The sequence below is a fragment of the Camellia sinensis genome, chromosome 1 (assembly GCF_055761805.1).
Source record: "Camellia sinensis isolate YWXY chromosome 1, ASM5576180v1, whole genome shotgun sequence".
Lineage (NCBI taxonomy): Eukaryota > Viridiplantae > Streptophyta > Magnoliopsida > Ericales > Theaceae > Camellia > Camellia sinensis.
The window spans coordinates 227,235,164-227,253,826 of NC_138961.1; the positions used below are offsets into that span (position 1 = coordinate 227,235,164).

At 36.6% G+C, this 18,663-nt stretch overlaps 1 protein-coding gene across 1 annotated transcript; it reads left to right on the plus strand.

Annotated features, from left to right (window-relative positions):
* The first annotated feature begins 2,997 nt into the window (after positions 1-2,997).
* On the plus strand, positions 2,998-7,387 carry LOC114311908 (protein DETOXIFICATION 14). The gene is made up of 7 exons (XM_028258073.2): positions 2,998-3,497; positions 5,113-5,657; positions 5,749-5,835; positions 5,923-5,979; positions 6,096-6,334; positions 6,675-6,880; positions 7,132-7,387. Exons 1-7 carry the CDS (start codon positions 3,249-3,251, stop codon positions 7,192-7,194), a joined length of 1,446 nt encoding a protein of 481 aa, XP_028113874.2. The 5' UTR covers positions 2,998-3,248; the 3' UTR covers positions 7,195-7,387.
* Positions 7,388-18,663: the final 11,276 nt, after the last annotated feature.

Consider the following 18,663-nt stretch of genomic DNA (forward strand, 5'->3'; position numbering starts at 1 on the left):
TTGTTGCGCCCAGTGGCCACGTCGGCATTTCATTGAACCCGATCATTGGGCCATTGGATTGCTCCATATCGTCTGGGTGAAGGCCCAGCTCCTTGTAACATCTGACATACATGATGTCAGAAGAGCTGCCTTGGTCAATTAGGATGCGCTTCACTTGGCACTCCCCAACCTGGAGGGATACTACGAAGGCATCGTTGTGCGGATGTTGTACCATCTCCAGGTCGGCTTTAGTAAAGGACACTACTGGTCCCTGGAACTCCTCGGCTCGAGGTCTTTTCTGTCAGACCTGGTACACATGCTGCAAGTGCTTTACCTTCTAGGTCTCCCCCCGTATTTCGTTTTCATTGACCTTCTAGTGAATTACATTAACTACCCGAGGTCCGTCTGCCTGCGGCTGCTGTGCTGGGGGTGGTGGAGCTACTGGTGCTTGAGGAAGTCTTGCTTGCTTTTTCCTTGTCCTGGCCTCATCTACAAGGTCCCTCAAATGGCCTTGCCTTACCAGGTCTTCTAGGTGTGACTTCAGAGCTCTGCAACCCTGAGTCAGATGCCCATCTTCATTATGGTAAGCACAATGCTTTCCAAGGCTTCTTCCCATAAACTCTCCTTGTACCCTAGCTGGTGCTTTGAAGTAGGGTTGGATTCGGATTTTATCCAGGACTTTGTGAATTGGGATTCGGAATACAGTTGTGACTGCCTGTGCAGTTCTTAGCCCTATCTCTTGTTTATTGGATCCGTTGTTACCTCGGCCTCGCATCGGCGAGCCGTTTGCTTTCTCTTGCTTTGTCGCCTTAATCCCTAGCGTGTCTTCCTCGGCTCTGGCATATTTCTCAATTTTGGCCATGAGCTCCTCCATGCTTTTTGGCAATGTCTTTGCCAATGACTTTCGTAGTGCACAATTATCTTTCAGGCCGTTCTTAAAAGACACGACCGCCACCTCTTGGTTGCACTCGGGTATTCGGTTGAACACCTCATAGTACCTTTTTGCGTAGGCCCTAAGGCCTTCATCCTCACTGATTCTCAGAGCCATCAGGGCGTCTACCCTTAATGGCTGTAGTTTATTTGTCACGAACCTGGCCACAAACATCTCGGCCAGGCCTTTCCAGGTCTTCACACTTCCTTTTGGCAATTTGTGAAACCAATTTGATGCAATTTCTCCGAAAGATGAGAGGAACACCTTGCAAAGCAACGGTTCGTTTCCAGTGTACAGTGCCATCGAGTTCAGGTATAAACCGACGTGAAAGTTGGGGTTCGACTTACCATCGTATATCGGGAACCTCGGCATACTGAATCGTTTCGGGGCCTCAACTTTGTCTAACTCCACCGAGAATGGTGTTCTCGACTTAACAGGGGACGTTACCTCGGCATTTTGTTGCTTCCTCTTGAGATAATCTCTCAAGTCCTCTTTGGTCCGCTTAAGAGCTTGGCTATCTCCTGATTTCAGTCTTTTAGGTGCACTACTTTCAGTTTCGTTGTGAGCCCTTTTAGATCTTTCTCCATTGGTCGCATCGAAGCACAACTTCTGCCTTTGAACATGCCGATGTTCTCTAGGGTCTGCCTCCTTGGTGCGATGTGTCCTTCGAGATTCTTCTCTTCTCGACTCTCCTTGCCCGACCTCCCTTGACGGCCGGTGAGAGTGTTTTTCGCTTCTGGCGTGCTGGGGGGCTACAGGGATTGTTTTCTGCCTTCCTTTCTGGGCATTGGCCGCTGGAATCGGCGTGTCCTGCAGTGGAAACAGTGGCTACATGACGTTATTTTGCATCATGAAATTGACCATTGTTTGCAGGTCCACCAATTTGTTCGCCATGGTCTTTACCTCATCTTCCCTCCGCAGGCATCTTTCTTTCCATACCTGGAGATCGTCCTCGTTGTAGTACCCGCCTTGGTCCGTTTTCTTTGGTACGTCGCCTTCCTGGCCAACGTCCTTTCCTCCGTGATTCTGGTCACGAGTTTCTTCGTTGCAATTGTCTTCTTCGACGTCAAGGTCGACAGGTCTCCCACTCCCAGTAGAAGTGTTATCCCCAATCTTCTCTTTCTGTCCGTCGTTGGCCATCTATTCTCCTTTCTTTCCCATAGACGGCGCCAAATTGTGTGAATGAATTTCTGATCACACTGCCAACTCAATATTCAATTGGACAGCACTGGCAGAATAGATGGCACCTGAGTAACCTGCAACAGAAAGAAGAGATTCCGGCGATGGTTTGTCCACTTGGGGGCACTCCGATGATCAAGTCAGTTATCTCTCAAAGATAGATCAAGTGCTAAAATGACTGTTCATAATATAAATTGCTTACCTTAGACTCATGGGGGGTGCCTTTTTTTTATAGCCAACATAATCCTAGTCCAAATAAAAGCCTACCTTTAATGGACTTCTGCTCAGTGCTTAGCTTGGACTCTCTAATAGATAAAGATAAACTCCCTAAGAGCTTTATCCTTATCCAGGCTGAAGTCCTTTCTCATTCTAGGGCTCTTGTCCCTTATCTGCTTATCCTATACTTTGATATCTTCGGAGATAATCTCGGCCTAGCCGAGATCACCTCGGCGTCACGACCAGGACACGTGGCACCCCGGCTGACACGTCGACGTCACCTTGGCCACGTATTGGTACTCAGAAAATATATCCTTACAAAAACTTAAACCTTGAAATTAATATATAAAATTCTTACCACTTACATAACATATTATATAATAAAATTTTAATTTAATTTATATTTATTTTAATTACACATATCATATGTGCCAATAACTAGTTACTTTAAAAAAAACCAAGGTTTGTCCATGCACTAAGGTTATGTTTGGCATGTTCATTTGAGATAAAATAGTTATATAGGGCAAAATTGACTATTATATTTAAATAAGACAAAATATTACATTTAAATCATAATCATTTCATTTTTTCTTTCACAAAAATAAAAATATAAAAAAATTTATCTCAAATAAACTTTTTAGTCCAAAAAAAAAAATCAAAATATAAATTTACCTCCCAAACGAAGGCTAAGCAAATATACTTACGCGTCGAGTGTTGATTAATGGTGTTGCGGGTCCAAACACTTGTTTCTCATGGCTTTAAATAATAATTTTAGTTATAATCATTCACAACCATTTTTTATTTACAAACAAATCATATATTAATGAATGTGAGCCCAAAACAGACACGTCTTATGTCTTTAATGTTTCATTTAAATGAAATTTCTTCTTTTTAGTCTGTTGAATCTGAAATTAGGAGAGAGAGAGAGAGAGAGAGGAGAGTGATGGAAGAAGCACTGTTGGTGGAAGAGGACAAAGAGAAGAGGAGAGTAGTGGAGTCAAGAAGATGGGAGGTGTACGTGGCAGAAGTGAAGAAGGTAGGTTGGATAGTGATGCCAATGGTAGTGGTGACTGTGTCTCAGTACCTGTTGCAGGTTGTATCAATGAGTATGGCAGGCCATCTCGGTGAAGTCTCCCTTTCTAGCGCCGCAATCGCCTCCTCTTTCACCAATGTTACAGGCTTCCGCCTCCTGGTAGCTATTACGTTTCTTTCTTCTCCCTTTTTTTTTTGTTTTTTTTTCTTCTCGTTTCTTTGTTTTGTTGGTTAGGAGGGGTATTAGGGGCACTGCACTGCCTCAACTAATCCCCGTGTAGTTTTTCTGTCTAGTTTTTTAATTTCAATAACACTACTTTTGTATACTTTCTCAAGCGTTTATCACGGTTCAATTTGTTTTAGTATTGGAGATTGTTAGGATATTTGCACCAATAGGTCAGTGGCTTTTGAGCCCTGGGGTTATGCAGTTCCCTTTCCACAATGATTTGATTACAAGGTATCATACCTCTCGATCAAAAAAAAAAACAGGTATCATACCTCGCAATCCCTCAAGAAATCACAGTACACATATTATGATTGGTTTAAAACAATAACGTCTACAACTTTGGTGAGTTTAAATTCACTGTATTAGATAATCATAATATATGTATTGAGTGTGATCAAATTTATTTTCCCTTTGTGTATATCAAATCCGTGACTTGCACTACGATATACATCAATTGTTACATAACAAAATCTGTGACTTGCACTACCGTATACATCAGTTGCTACATTTTAAATACTTTCTACTTCTATCATTGAATGAAAATTTATTCACACACTTTTGGAATGTGTGAGCATTACACTTCAGTATGATTGTTTCATTATGATGTGAAGAGTGAGACCACTCCATTCATACACCAATAAAAATGTGTAATGTTCACACAAAATGAATAAATTTGTTCTCTCTATGATTTCTCTTAAAACTAATTGATGTAAATGAAATCTTTAAATTTGATTTTAAGCCCCCAACTGTTCCGTTGACCGGTCAATGTCTCCACTAAGTCCTCAAACTCCTATGCAAGTCATTTCACGAGAGATGGATTACTTGGTTAATTAAGAACATCTCTAATCTTGTATATTTTTTATTAAATTTGAATAAAAATTCCGTCTGATATCACACATTCCAATTGAAGATTTTGAACTTTCATCAAAATATCAGTCGACCGAGTAGATGTTTGGCTAGTCAACTGGCCAGTGTAACTTTTTCACAAATTTTTGCAAGGAGGTGGTCAGCCAGTTTTCCAGTGATGAAAATGACCTACAATTCCAACAATTATGAACAGTGATTTGATGAAAAGTACATCCATCCTCAATTTGATGAAAGATTTAAGAAATCCTAGATTTGATACTTATTGGTGAAAGGGTTTGAGGAGCAAAAGATATCTGTTTTCATCAAATTTAAATGTCATGAAACAAAAGGTTTTGGGTTGGAGATGGTCTAATACACTAATAATCATTCATTTATTTTTATCATCTTACCTTATCATATAAGATCATCCCAAAATGCTTCTTTGTTTGAAACGTTCGTTAGGAGATGGTATTTAATTATTATGAGAATATTATGAACTATGTGTTCATCTAATAATAATAGGTGGCATATGACTATTATTCAAAAAAAATATATATAAACAAAGTGATGACATGACCATGTGTCATTGGATGACTGTCATTTCTGACCCACTCATATTTTTTTGTTAAATTATACATGTATATTAATCCAAATTGATGAATCATGCTATAACTAATTGAGGGATATTGAACTTGCCAAATAGTTTGGAATGGCTGGTGCATTGGAAACTCTATGCGGCCAAGCTTATGGTGCAGAGCAATATCAAAAGCTTGGAATCTATACTTATGCTTCCATTGTCTCTCTCATTCTTGTTTGTCTACCTGTATCTCTTCTGTGGATTTTCATGGACAAACTGCTAGTAAGTATTGGGCAAGACCCTTTAATCTCACACCAAGCCGGCAAGTATGCAATGTGGCTCATCCCTGCACTGTTTCCCTATGCCATTCTTCAATCGTTAGTCCGATACCTACAGACTCAGAGCTTGATTCTTCCAATGCTGTTATGCTCGGTTGTAACTTTATGTTTCCACGTACCTCTTTGTTGGGCTCTAGTATTTAAGTCGAATATGGGAAATACTGGAGCTGCACTTGCAATTGGTTTATCATATTGGTTGAATGTGATCTTGCTCGGATTTTACTTGAAGGGTTCACCGGTCTCTGAAAAGACTGGCCTCTCCTTCTCAAAAGATGTTTTTCGAAGTATTGGACAGTTCTTCCGCTTTGCTGTCCCTTCTGCAGTAATGGTTTGGTATTCCTATCACTGGAAAGATCTTTGGTGTTCTATTTTGCCATTCTTTCTTTTGGCCACTTATATACTGTTTTTGTGTCAATAATTGCAGTCTTGAATGGTGGTCTTATGAGGTTCTCATATTGTTGTCTGGACTTCTACCAAATGCCAAACTTGAGACTTCAGTTCTTTCTATATGGTCTGCTTCTTTTTCTGTTCCTGTCTATTTGATTATGTCGAAATTTCAATTGATTTGTTTATGATTTCTCACTCTCTTTGCAAGCAGCCTCACAACTGCTTCGTTGCACTATTACATACCATACTCCTTTGGCACTGCTGCAAGGTCTGCTTTATGAACTGTTCTCTCTGTACATAAACTTCATCTATACTGTTTACATTTTTATACATGTATGCAATATGTTATGCACAACTGAAAAGAACACATTGAACATTTTGTAGTACTCGAGTTTCAAATGAGGTAGGAGCTGGGAATCCACAGGCAGCTCGACTGGCTGTTTGGGCTGTAATGGTTCTTGAAGCAGCAGAGGCAACAATTGCTGCCACTACTTTGTTCTGTTGCCGCAATATTCTGGGACATGCATACAGTGACGATAAAGAAGTTGTGGACTACGTCAAAGACATGACTCCTCTTCTTTGTCTCTCAATCTTCATGGACAGCTTTCAAGCAGTTCTTTCTGGTAATCTCCCTGCTTCCATGAGCCATATTTTTTTTGTAGAAAAGCACATTGTTGGAGTGGATTTTTTTTGTGCCCATCGTGCCAAATTTTGGCATTAGTACGATAGATGTGAGGCTGCTGAAGTTGCTCCAATACTCAAATTTCCTATTATGGGTAGTAAATCAGCTCTCTACGTGACAAATTATACATGTGGCTATATTGAAAGATTTGAAGAGCACTATGATAGAATTACAACTTAATAATTATTCTCAATTTATGTTTGTTTCTCAAAATTGAAATGCCTAAAATAGGCTACTGTTAGTCATAATACCCTGACATGTTATGTTCTTTCTTTTGCCAGGGGTTGCGAGAGGAAGTGGGTGGCAACATATAGGGGCTTATGTGAATCTCGGAGCATTTTATCTGGTTGCAATGCCGGTAGCTCTTATACTGGGTTTTGTTTTACATTTGGGTGGAAAGGGCATTTGGATGGGATTGACAACAGGGCCTACCATGCAATTCATCCTGCTTTCTATTATAACGAGTTTAACAGATTGGCAAAAACAGGTTCTTTGATTAAACTTCTCATTTGTAGTCTTCTTCATTTGCACTGACTTTGGTTGCTGAGAATGCAGTAGAAAAAGAAAGGGTAATTTGGAATGTAATAACTATTTTCAGTTGCGAGTGCAAGGAGTGTTGTAAAGTTCAAATTTTCCTCTCTTTGCTGTATTTTCTGGGAAAGTAAAAATGGGATGGTGAGATGTTTGGGTTGTTAAGCTAAACATAGAAATTGACATTTGCATATGATAATGGTGCAGGCAACAAAGGCAAGGGAAAGGGTGTTGACGGAGAAATGTCCAGCTCTCAATGAATCCAATTGAATGAAGAAATGTTTCTGAGATGTTTTTCATACACCAAATGAGTTGGACATTGTAATTGCAATAAAGTTCAGAATTTTTGTTGCGAAAGCTTCACACTCTGATAATTGCCTCTTAACACTCTGATAATTGCCTCTTAATTGCTATGTATATTTGCTCTTACTAAATGTACAATACTGTAGAAAGTATTTTGTTTTGGCTTGTTTTGCAGTTTAATTTAGTGTCATTTCCACAATTGAGAACTAAATACAGTACTTGATTAATCAAATTGTCCATTTTGATTAGTGATCAAGGAGAATTAGAAGAAAAAATAAACACTGCGAATTGATCCACTTGATTGTTCGAACCACTCACAACGGAGGAAGGAAAAAAAAAAAGTGGGTTTATTTTTTTTTGCTCTGTTTTTCCTTGTTTCTTTGGTTTTTTAACTTTTTCCCTTCCAAATTCTCAGCAAGAAAGTGGAACATCACACTCACACATACACATATTCTGCAGGAAAATCATTCACAGAATATCAAGAAAAGCTAACAAAATGTATTAATAGAAACTAACAAAAATTGAACACACATAGTTGATCGATAAAGAAGAAAACATACAAGCAACAACAACCTTAACTAGCACTAAAGCAACAAGAATTGAACAGTTATATATGCCCCAAACTTTTATATCTATTAAGGGGACAGAACAAGAAGTGCATAGATAGAGAAAGAACCAAAAACACAAGACCTATTTTTCTTCCACTAAGAATGATCAGATTATATGAACCCACATGAGGATATATTAGCTGGGTGGGTGTGCAGAGACTTAGTAAGGCGGTGGAGGGCGATGCCAAGGTGGGGGTGGCCTGTAGGGATCGAAATACGGCGGCGGAGGTGGACCGGGAGGTGGTCCATAACGCGGTGGTGGCGGACCGGGTGGTCCATGATGGTGATGTGGCGGTGGAGGAGGAGGAGGAGGAGACCAGTAATCGGGACGATGACGATGTGGCGGCGGCGATGGGCCGTATAAACCTGGTGGAGGAGGAGGCGGCCGTGGCGGACCATAAGGATCCGGTGGCGGTGGATGTGGGTGTCTTCTAAATGCCATTTTTTTACTTGATTTGAGATTTGACGGGTCGATGTAATTATTATATATAGAGAGAGAGATATGAGAGAGAATGTTATAGAGAGAACACGTAATAGTGGACCGACAGCTTCGATTGCAAACTGGTAGATAGAAACGAATCAAGGTTTCTCTTTCACTTCTTTCTTTGCTGTGTTTGATTGGGAGATGTGGCGAGGGATTTGAAAAAAAAAAATAAAAAAGATAAATGAAATGTGAATAAAATATGTTTATATTTTATCTAATTTACTCATAATTTTTTCTTTCTTTCCAAATCTTTCCTTAAATTTTTTAATTAAACACAGCGTAACTCTCTACTTGTTAGCTTATTGGACTTAGTTTTGGGTCTAATTTTAAAGATTCGAACCTTTTATATTTTAAAATTTATTAAGTATAAGTTGATCGAATATTCTGGTATATGTTCGGAAAACTGTTTATTAAACTTTTAAAAAAAATAGTTTGTAGTTTAATGATTCAAACACATAGTTTCTAATATTTGATCAATTTAATTTTTTATAAATATAATATATTTAACAAATCTTAAAATGTGAACAATTTAAATTATTAAAATTAAACTCAAAAGTGAGCTTAATAACTTAGTAAGTAGAGAGTTAAAGAAGAGAAATGAAGAAGAGGATGTTAATCCGATAGAAACGTGTTGATCTTCTTTACCAGATGATTCCAATGGGTTTTCATTTCTGTTTTTTTGGGTCATGATAGTGAAATCAACAAACTTATGGATTCAAAAATTTATAAAAAAAATTGTGATGTCGGTTCGATTTACGTTCCGTTTGTTTATATTTTTTTATGATTTTTTTTTTTCTGATAAAATATTTTTTTATATTATTGGTGATGAAGCGATAATAGATGTGGAGGTGATGGTATTAGAGGTGTTCGTGGTTCGGTTACGATTATTTATTCGCCAGATTCGTAGAGTAGAAAAAATTAATTTGTATTCGTTCTCTAGATTGACGGATGGATGAGAATCGGTTTGGCGATTTAAACTTTTACAAATTTTACACATAATACAACAATTATCAACATATTTTTTTGAATAACAATTGAACTCTACATACTAAAAGCTTATTAAATAAATTGTCAAATACTAATAATAAATACATATAAAAAAATTATACATTATCAAAATTATTTCATTACTTTTTTTTTAATTCAAAGACTATTTAATTTAATTTTTTTTAAAATGACAAAATTAAACCTTATTTTTCCACACAAAAATAATAAATATCAACACTTGTCATTTAATAAAAAGATTTTCAAATTGAAAACACAACAGAATATCTAAAGTCATTTTCAATTGAAAACATAAACATAATATCTAAATATTGAAAACACAAAATTTTTCAAATTACTAGGAGTGCTCGAGGTTTGACGGTTCGATTGTTACCAAAGAAACCTCAGATTCGTCATTCGTCCAAAACTAGACGATTGGAAAAAATCAATCTACAACCGTCCACTCGCCATCATGGATCCGTTCAAAATACGGCGGATCGGTTCAGTTCGGTTCAGTTAGTTTGGGTGGATCGAAATATTTGCTGCTTACCCCTAGGTGATATGGTGGTGGAGCGACGATAGTAGTGATGCGATGGTGATGGTATCGTTCACCGTAGTGATGGTGGTGTTGATTAAATTTTAATTTGAAAAATATGTTTTACCTTTAAAAATAAAAATTAATTTTTGATCAAATAAATTTTTTTTTTTTCATTGATCATCAAAAATATTTTCTATTGATTTTTATTTTTTATTATATCAAACACTCAAAAATACGAAACTTAGCTTTAATTTTGTGGGTTTGGTTATGGTGTGCAACTTACACCTTACACCTTATACCTTACACTTACACCTTACACTTACACCTTTTGTAAAAAATTAAACCTTACACTTACACCTTTTTTGAGGTTGCACACCATGTGCAACCCACTTACACCTTACACCTTACACTTACACCTTACACTTACACCTTATACTTATACTTACACCTTACACTTACACTTTTTGTGTAAGTGGCACATGGTGTGCACTTGCACACTTAAGAAAACTCCTAATTTTGTATGGTAAGCTCAGCAAAGGTTCTTCTCTAATCAAAACTCTTGCTATTGTTTATTATATTTTATGTCAAATTTAACAAAGCCTATGCACTTTTACGTAAATAATTTTTTATTTTGACATTTTATAAGGAAAAAAAAAGTATTTACATTATTAGAATAAAATTATTTATTTTGAGTAAATTATAAATACATCTCTTGAAATTTGCTAAAAATACAAATCATCCCTTGTGAATTTAGAAATTACATCCCACATTTGAGATTTCTAATTTCATAACAAATGACTCATTTTATTAATAAATTATCAAGTTAATTAACAATTTTTAATGATATTTGAAATATAATTCAATTAATAATTTAGATAATTTTATTATTGTATATAAGAGCAGTTAAAAATTTCATGTTTTTAATTAATTCTGATAAATAAAAAATTAGAACAAAGGAATATTTCTAATTTTTTAAATCACAAAAAATAATTTTTTTAAAAATAAATTTTAAAGAATGTATTTATAATTTATCTTATTATTATTTTTTAGATAAGAAAATACTAATGATTTAAACTTTGCAAAGAACCAAACACATTCGGAAAATAAAATTATTAAATTATAATATTTTGACATAACAACATACTAAAATTTGATTTTGAGTTTTTATTATTTTTCGTTTTCTTGTTAGTTAAGCTATGGTTTTGTCTTGCTTAACACCTAAGACATACAGTGGCTCCCATTGGACAGGAATTATAATAATCATGCGTTGGATTTTGATTTACAGGCAACTGGTTCCTCCTGGATTGTGCGGTTGTAATTTTTGTGTGTTTTTGTGCTTTGGCTTCGGCCGTTGTTTATAAAAAATAAAAATAAAAATCGCTATCGGTAAGGCAGGACCATTATTACTAAAAAATTTGATTAATTTTTTTAATATACATTAAATTGTACCAAAAAAATTAAGAGAAAATTAATGAAATATCTCTCGTCTTTGTGAAAAAAGAAATTTAATAGCTGAAATTTTTTCTAAGAGATCCCAATAATTATAAAAATATTATATGAATTTTATCTTATAAAATTTTAATACTATAATCTTAAATTAAAAATCTCAAAAACAAACTAAACTAATTCAGTTACCTCCCATTACAACTGAGTTAGAACATTAGAAACTTTGAGATAATTTTTTTGGAATAAAAATATTGATAATTTATTATTGTTTAGATGTAATTCTGTCTATATTTATCAAAAATATTTTATATATGAACTCTATAAAAAAATCTGTAGGGAAAAGTAGATATTTATTGAAAAGTAAACGTGTGGTGATTTTATGACCACAAATAAAGTAGAATATAGAAAATTTTGCAGCCACACCAAATTATGCGTAGAATTTGGATAAAAAGAATCTGCCATTTCTGCACAGGATTTTGAAGCATATTCTCATTTCTCTATCTCCGAATAGCGAAAAATTGGCATTCTTACGGTAAGGGACAGGAGTAAGTATGGTTTGATTGGTTTAGATTGGGATAAAATTAAAATTAATTTATGAATAATGTTTGGGACCCCCTTTTGGGGGTCACCCCTCGCCCCCTTTGTCACGTGGCGGGTGGTGATTGGAGGAGCAGGAAAAAACAGAAAAAAAAAGAAAAGAAAATGTAACCAATGAGAGAGAGAGGGGGTCAAAGGGGGTGGGAGGAAAAGGGGGGATGAATCATTGTTGTTAATTTATTATTTATGGCTCCTAAAAAATTGAAACAATTCAATCCGTTTAAATTGTGGAATTAATCCGAATCAATTCATTTAAACACGGATTGGATTGGTTTGGACCCACGAATTCATATAATTAAATAATAAAAAGATATATAACATTTTAATTTCATAAAAGTATAAACATAGTATCATATTAGTTCCACAATAACAACATGTATTTTCAAAATAGCGGCATATTGTTCTAAATTTTAAACAACTATAAGAAAATTGGTTCCACTATAAGTATTTAAACCATTACAAATTAAAACTAAAAACCAACAAACAAAAGATACTATACGAGTTTAGATTGGGTTTAGGTTTTATATGGAATAAGAGAAGATATTATTGTATAATATAAATATAGGCTATTTGTATACGATCTAAATCGGTTCAATCCGAAATCAATTCGTGAACTATAAATTTTTAATTTTTCAATCCGAAACTGATTACGAATTTTATGGATTCCTCGCTCAGCTCTAGTAACGCACAGACTGTGATCTATTCCACCGGAAGTTATTTGTTTGTTTATTTTTTATTTTTTATTTTGATCCGCCTCATTTTATTTGTTTACTTTTATATTTTGATCTATCTCAAAATATTTATTCACTTCTTATTTTAGGATACTAAATTTTATTACAATTTCAAAAGGGAAAATTAGTCTAAGGTTCCTCTCTCATTTTTGGTAATGAAAAAGGTCCATAATATTTTTTTATGATGTTTAAGGTCCCTTCCCATATATCACAGAAATTTAACTCTCTCAAATCAAACTCATTTCTGTAACGCCCCAAATTTCTAGCCCAAATGATAATACAACAATCATGTCTCTTTCAAGGAAAACTGAATATGAATCTCCAAATTTACATTACATGATACAATATGCAACAATACATTAATCCAACAACAAGTAAATAAATAAATAAATAAATACCCCCAAGGGTTTACAAGTTTTTAAGGCTTGAGTCTGGTTACACAAAACGGTTATTCAAACCTGTAAATCATAAAGCATTATAAATTAATGCAGCGGATAAAAATAATTCGTATCATACCTTAATGACACAACCTCGTGGGTAAATCACGTGCTTCCAAAATCTGATCAGTCAACGAATCCAGTAGTGGAGTGATACTACAAAATGAGTATCACCCACACAAGTCACAGTGCAAAATGGCTTGATCGTTGTTTTCTGGTAGAAAGTCAGAGAGAGAGTATGGGAAAAATGGTTATGGGTAAAAACCACATAACGTATATCTGATATACGTATATCTTTAGATTAACCATATAATCTGATATATAACCAATATCTATCTATCCATCTATCCATATCTATTGATATGATAGATATAGATATCCTGAATGGTTATCCAAATAAGTTTGAATTCAATTCAAACTTACATGGATAAGGTTCAAAAGGTTCAGGTTCAAAAGGTTCTAAGGGTCATGCCACATGGGCGCCCAATTTCTAACAAAACCCACACACATACAGCTCTTGGCTTACACACAGAGTTGCAGTAAAATGAGAGTCTCGTACTCTCAACATACATTTCCTCGCCTTTAGTTAGGCGGCATTACTACATTTTTTCCTGTACAAAAATCTCGTAGGGTGAGCATAAAACACAGTAGGAAATCCTTAACAAAGTATATACATTTTATACAAATCTCAAGAGATGAAATGCATATGTCATGCTATACCCTTTTGAAAGAAAATCACATCTTCATCTTTGAAAATCATCATGCTCAATGATATCATGCAATTTCAATTTTTCAAAACTTAACAATTCATATCAAGAGCGGTAAATACGACTCTGGTAATCCCTAAGTTGGTGTCTACAAGTAGACTATACAAGTACTACCAATTTGTCATTTTTACCAACATTGACTGGAAGACTCGACACCTATAATCTGTCATTTTTATCAGTATTAACTGGAAGGTTCGACACCTATTCAATTTCATCTATACCACCTGTCAAGACTTACCACCGTATTTACCCCAAAACCAATTCATGGAAACTTGTTTCTCAACATTCTTTTCTTAATGCAAGTTTTCAAATCAACTTTCAAAGTTTAATGTAAGCAAATGAATTGATATGTCAATAACACAAGATGAATATAAATACTTTTATTCCAATTCATCATCCAAGGAATAACACAATTTTCTCTTCTCATGTGTCCTCATCAATTAGTCATTTCAAGACTATTTCAATGTTTTGAACAATAATTTTCAAAATGAACAACAATTCCCATATTTCCTGAAATTCATCATTTATATAAATATAAATAAGGAATTTTTCAAACATCCATTTAGTTTGACACACAAAATAAATATAACAGTATCAATCATGGATTTTCAATCTTTTTAAAAAAAATCCCCAAATTCAAGATTTTCTCACCAAAACTATGCAACTCAAATCTTTTGAAAGAAAACTTTCCAAAATCATCTTTTCTTCAATCAACAAAGATCAAAATCCATAGGACCATTTTAAAAGAACAAGAGACAAACCAACATTCAAAATTGCTCAACTTCTTGAAGCAACAATCAGTTTTCAAAGCTATCGAAAGATGATTTCGAAAATCGTATAGATCTTGCAAAAACATATATATAAATCTAAAAAAATCCCAACCTTAAGTTTTGAAGAAGAAATAAGATGAAACCTCAAAATTTACGGTGTCGAAACTCGATCTCCACCGCACACAATGAAGCCATTGAGAAGTTACACAACTTTGATAAAGAACTTCGGCTAACTCCCAACGGATCTTGAGAAATCAAGGTTTTGATCCAATTTGGCGTAGGGAAATGTAGAGAGAAGGGAAAGGAAATGTTTTTAGATAGAGAGATATACAAAAGTGATCTGAAATATCAGATTCATGAACTGATATAACATGGTCCGCTTGAGCGTGGAAAGCCATGCTCGAGTGTCACGACCCAAACCCGGCCCTATGGGTTTAGCACCGTAACCGGCCAGTAATCCGAGATTACCGAAGGCCTGCTGAACAGTAATACAGTAAAACAGAGTACAGGGCCTGGCGGAAGCCAATACAGTAAATAAACAATGTCCAATGAGCTGTGACAGTCTGTATGCCAAAAAAGATTTTTCATGCATTCATACATATACAAACAGTACAGTCTATACAAAATTTACAGTCACACAGTACAGGGATCTAATCCCTTGATAACAGTACGATAAACATTCAGTCTATACAGAACAGTTAGACAGTATGAAGACAGGCGGGGGAAAACAAACAAAACACCCCAAAGCCATACCATGGCAACTCGGAACCTCGCAGTGAGGCACAAAGGCTGGCTTGACAAAACTGGAGTTACCCTGACGCCTCTAGCTGCGGTCTGGTGCCTGTACACCTACATATATATATGAGCAGTGAGCTAAAGCCCAGTGAATAACATAAAGCGTAAAGAGGTTTAGAATGAATGTCCTTACAGTAATGAAAACAGTTCAATTCAATCAGTATTTCAGTCGTTCAGTACAGTAAACAGTCATATGTGGTACATCCATTAGCATAACAGTAACAGTAGGTCTTGAAAGACCGAACAGTAATGATGGCCATCAGTCAGTAAACAGTAGTGGTTCCACGAGGGAACCGACAGAGATCTCTGTAACAGTAACAGTAACAGTAAACAGTAGGTGCTAAGGATGCCACAGTACAGTTCAAAAATAAAGGACATACATTCATTCAGTTAACAGTAATCAGTTCAGAAAACAGTACAGTTCAGTTGTTCAGAAAATAATCATTTGTGAACATATCTTTACACAATCGTTACTCACAGAGTTCTGGGCTACAGTATGCCAGAGCGTGTCTCCCCAGTTGCCAACCCTACACAGTTCACAGGTTGAACACACACTAAGCTACACAGTTGGGAAATATCATAACTTAATCCCTAATTTGCCTAGGTGTGTTCTACAACGATATCCTCATCTAAATGTCTTAAACTAGGCCTAAGAATACCTAGGATGGGATGAGGATGCAAAAATACACTTAGAAAACATTTCGCAAAGTTTGCTGAAACTAGGAGCCTCGCTCGAGCGAGACTTTCTCCGCTCGAGCGTAAGTCCAAAATCAAAGGCTTCGCTCGAGCGAGAAATCCTTCGCTCGAGCGGTCTGCAAAACAGTAAAAATACTGGATGCTGAGATTTTACGCGCGATGGTCGCTCGAGCGGAGCCCTGGACAAAGGTGCTCGCTCGAGCGGGGAACCCTTCGCTCGAGCGAGGAAGCCAAATCTGGAATTTCCAGATTTGCCTCCCAAGCTCAAACCAAGCATTCTACCACTCCAAACTCGACCTCTTGGGCCCAAATTCTGGAAAACATAACTAAATTCAATGTATAACAAGTTTCAAAGCTCAATTTATGAATTCAAGCCCCAAAGGTGAGTCAATTAAAACCATATTCAAACCCATTTTAAAAAATATGAAAAACATGCAAACATGCATGGATTCAAACCAAATTCAATCTTCAAAGCTTGTTCAAATGGACTCATTTCTTCAAGAACATGATGAATTCATGGAGTATGACCAAAAGATGGACATGCATGTAACCTTTTGCCATGAAAACAACTCAAACATCTACATTACAAACATGCATGCATGAAATGAGTTCCAAATCAACAACAATGAACCAATTCTAGACTTGAATCACTAGAGGCTCAAGAATCTTACATGAATGAGCTTAAACACAACAAAGAGGGGTTGAATTCCTTACCTAGAGCTTTAGTTACAAGGTGAGGAAGCTAAATTTGCAACCTATGTTCCAATTCCTTCAATTTCCAAGCAATTCACAAGATAGAACTCAATTCCTCTCCCTTTCCCTCTCTTGGTCGGTTAAGCTCAAGAAATGAGCTGATGAAATGCTCTGATTAAAGTGTATACAAGGCTCAAGTGTGTGTATTTGAGTGGACCACTAAGGGTGGCAATTCGGTAATTAAGTCCAACTCTTTAATTAGCTTATTTTAATCTAATTTAATCATGCCTAATCAGTTTTCAGGTAAATATACCATAAAATCACATTAATTATGAGGGTCACGGAACATCAATCGGTTTCTAATTCGGTCGCCGATAAGGCCTTCAATTAGCAGTTTAAACATATAAGCATGAACAGATAATCATACAGGCAAACAGATAGAATGCAATTTAACTAACATATACTCAATCAATTCGGTTTCCAATTTCAGTCAGTCAGTTCAGTACTTTAATCAGTTCAATTATCAGTCATAATCAATTCAGTTTAACGACAATCGATGGTTATCGGTAATCAATCAGTCATAAGTCGGTAAACAGTATGAGGATTGTTACATCGAGCGTCGAATACACTTCCCAGTACTTTTGCAGAGAGGTCAAACTTTTAGAACCAAACATTCTCTACTCGAGCGCATAAACGGCCGCTCGAGTGGACAAGCAACTTCGAATGCATTTTACATTTTTGCTTTGGGGGCGCTACCGCCTCAACCCTGCCAGGGCGCTGCCCTAGGACCCACCAAGGAATGCTGCCCCCGGACCCTCGCGAGCTGACCGGGCAGCTCGATCCCCTACTTGCCCAGTCGAAGTGGAAAAACATGAAAAAAGGGTCCAAACCAGGATCACTATAATTTCTCTCTCTCTACCTTCTCTATTTCAACCGAGATTTGGAAATGAAAGGAGATGAAGTGAGCTCTCATCAGCTATGGAAGATCAAGTGAGTTCTCTGAAATGGAAAGCTCACTCTCTTCTGTCTCGTCCATTTTCCTTAGCTTTGACAGCAGCCTCGGCTTGGTCTGCCAAAGTCTTCATTTTTCATTGCAAGTTTTTATTGGTCTTCTGTAGACTAATAGCCTCCCTAGTCTTGTCGGCCAACGCCTTAAGAAAAATGGACAGAGCAGAAGTTATTAGAAAATTTTCTAAGTATAAAAAAGAAAGAAAAACTGGAGCATCAGAGCAGAAGTTACTTGAACAGAGCAGAAGTTACTTAAACAGAACGTCTAAGTATAAAAAAGAAAAAAAAATGGACAGAGCAGAAGTTACTTGAACAGAACACTGGAGCATCAGAGCAAAGTTTTCATACTCGCTCATCTCGGCATTTCGGTCGAGATCTCCAGGAAGAAGCAAAGCTGTGCTAAGGGTAACGCCGGCATTAACATCATCGGCACTATCATCAACTTTGACCGGCATATCCTCCAAAGTAATGGGTGGAGCCCAGGGGGCATCAGACTTCATAGAGCCCGAAGCTGTTGCAAATTCAGACCTCGGCCTCTTCGACCGAGTGGATTCGGATGGTTGGGTCTCGGCGGGCCTCTTCTCAATAGTAGAAGGGGTTTTCTCACTCGAAGCCAATTTCAGTATCAACCTGAGTCACCGTTGCCTTTGGCTGAGCCTTCTTCAGCCTTTTTTGTTTTGGTTTTGGAGGCTGAGTTGATGCTGGTTAAGCATCTATGGTAGATAGAATATTGGCAAAGAGGTCTTTAGCGACTGCTTTTTGGTTCGTCGTCGGCGTCGGCGTCGGCGTCGGCCTTGAGATGGTGGGGTTAGTTGTGGAGCTGAGGTGGAAGGCTGCTCTGCTGGGTCTGAGGTTGATCCTTGATCTGGCCGAGATGATGAG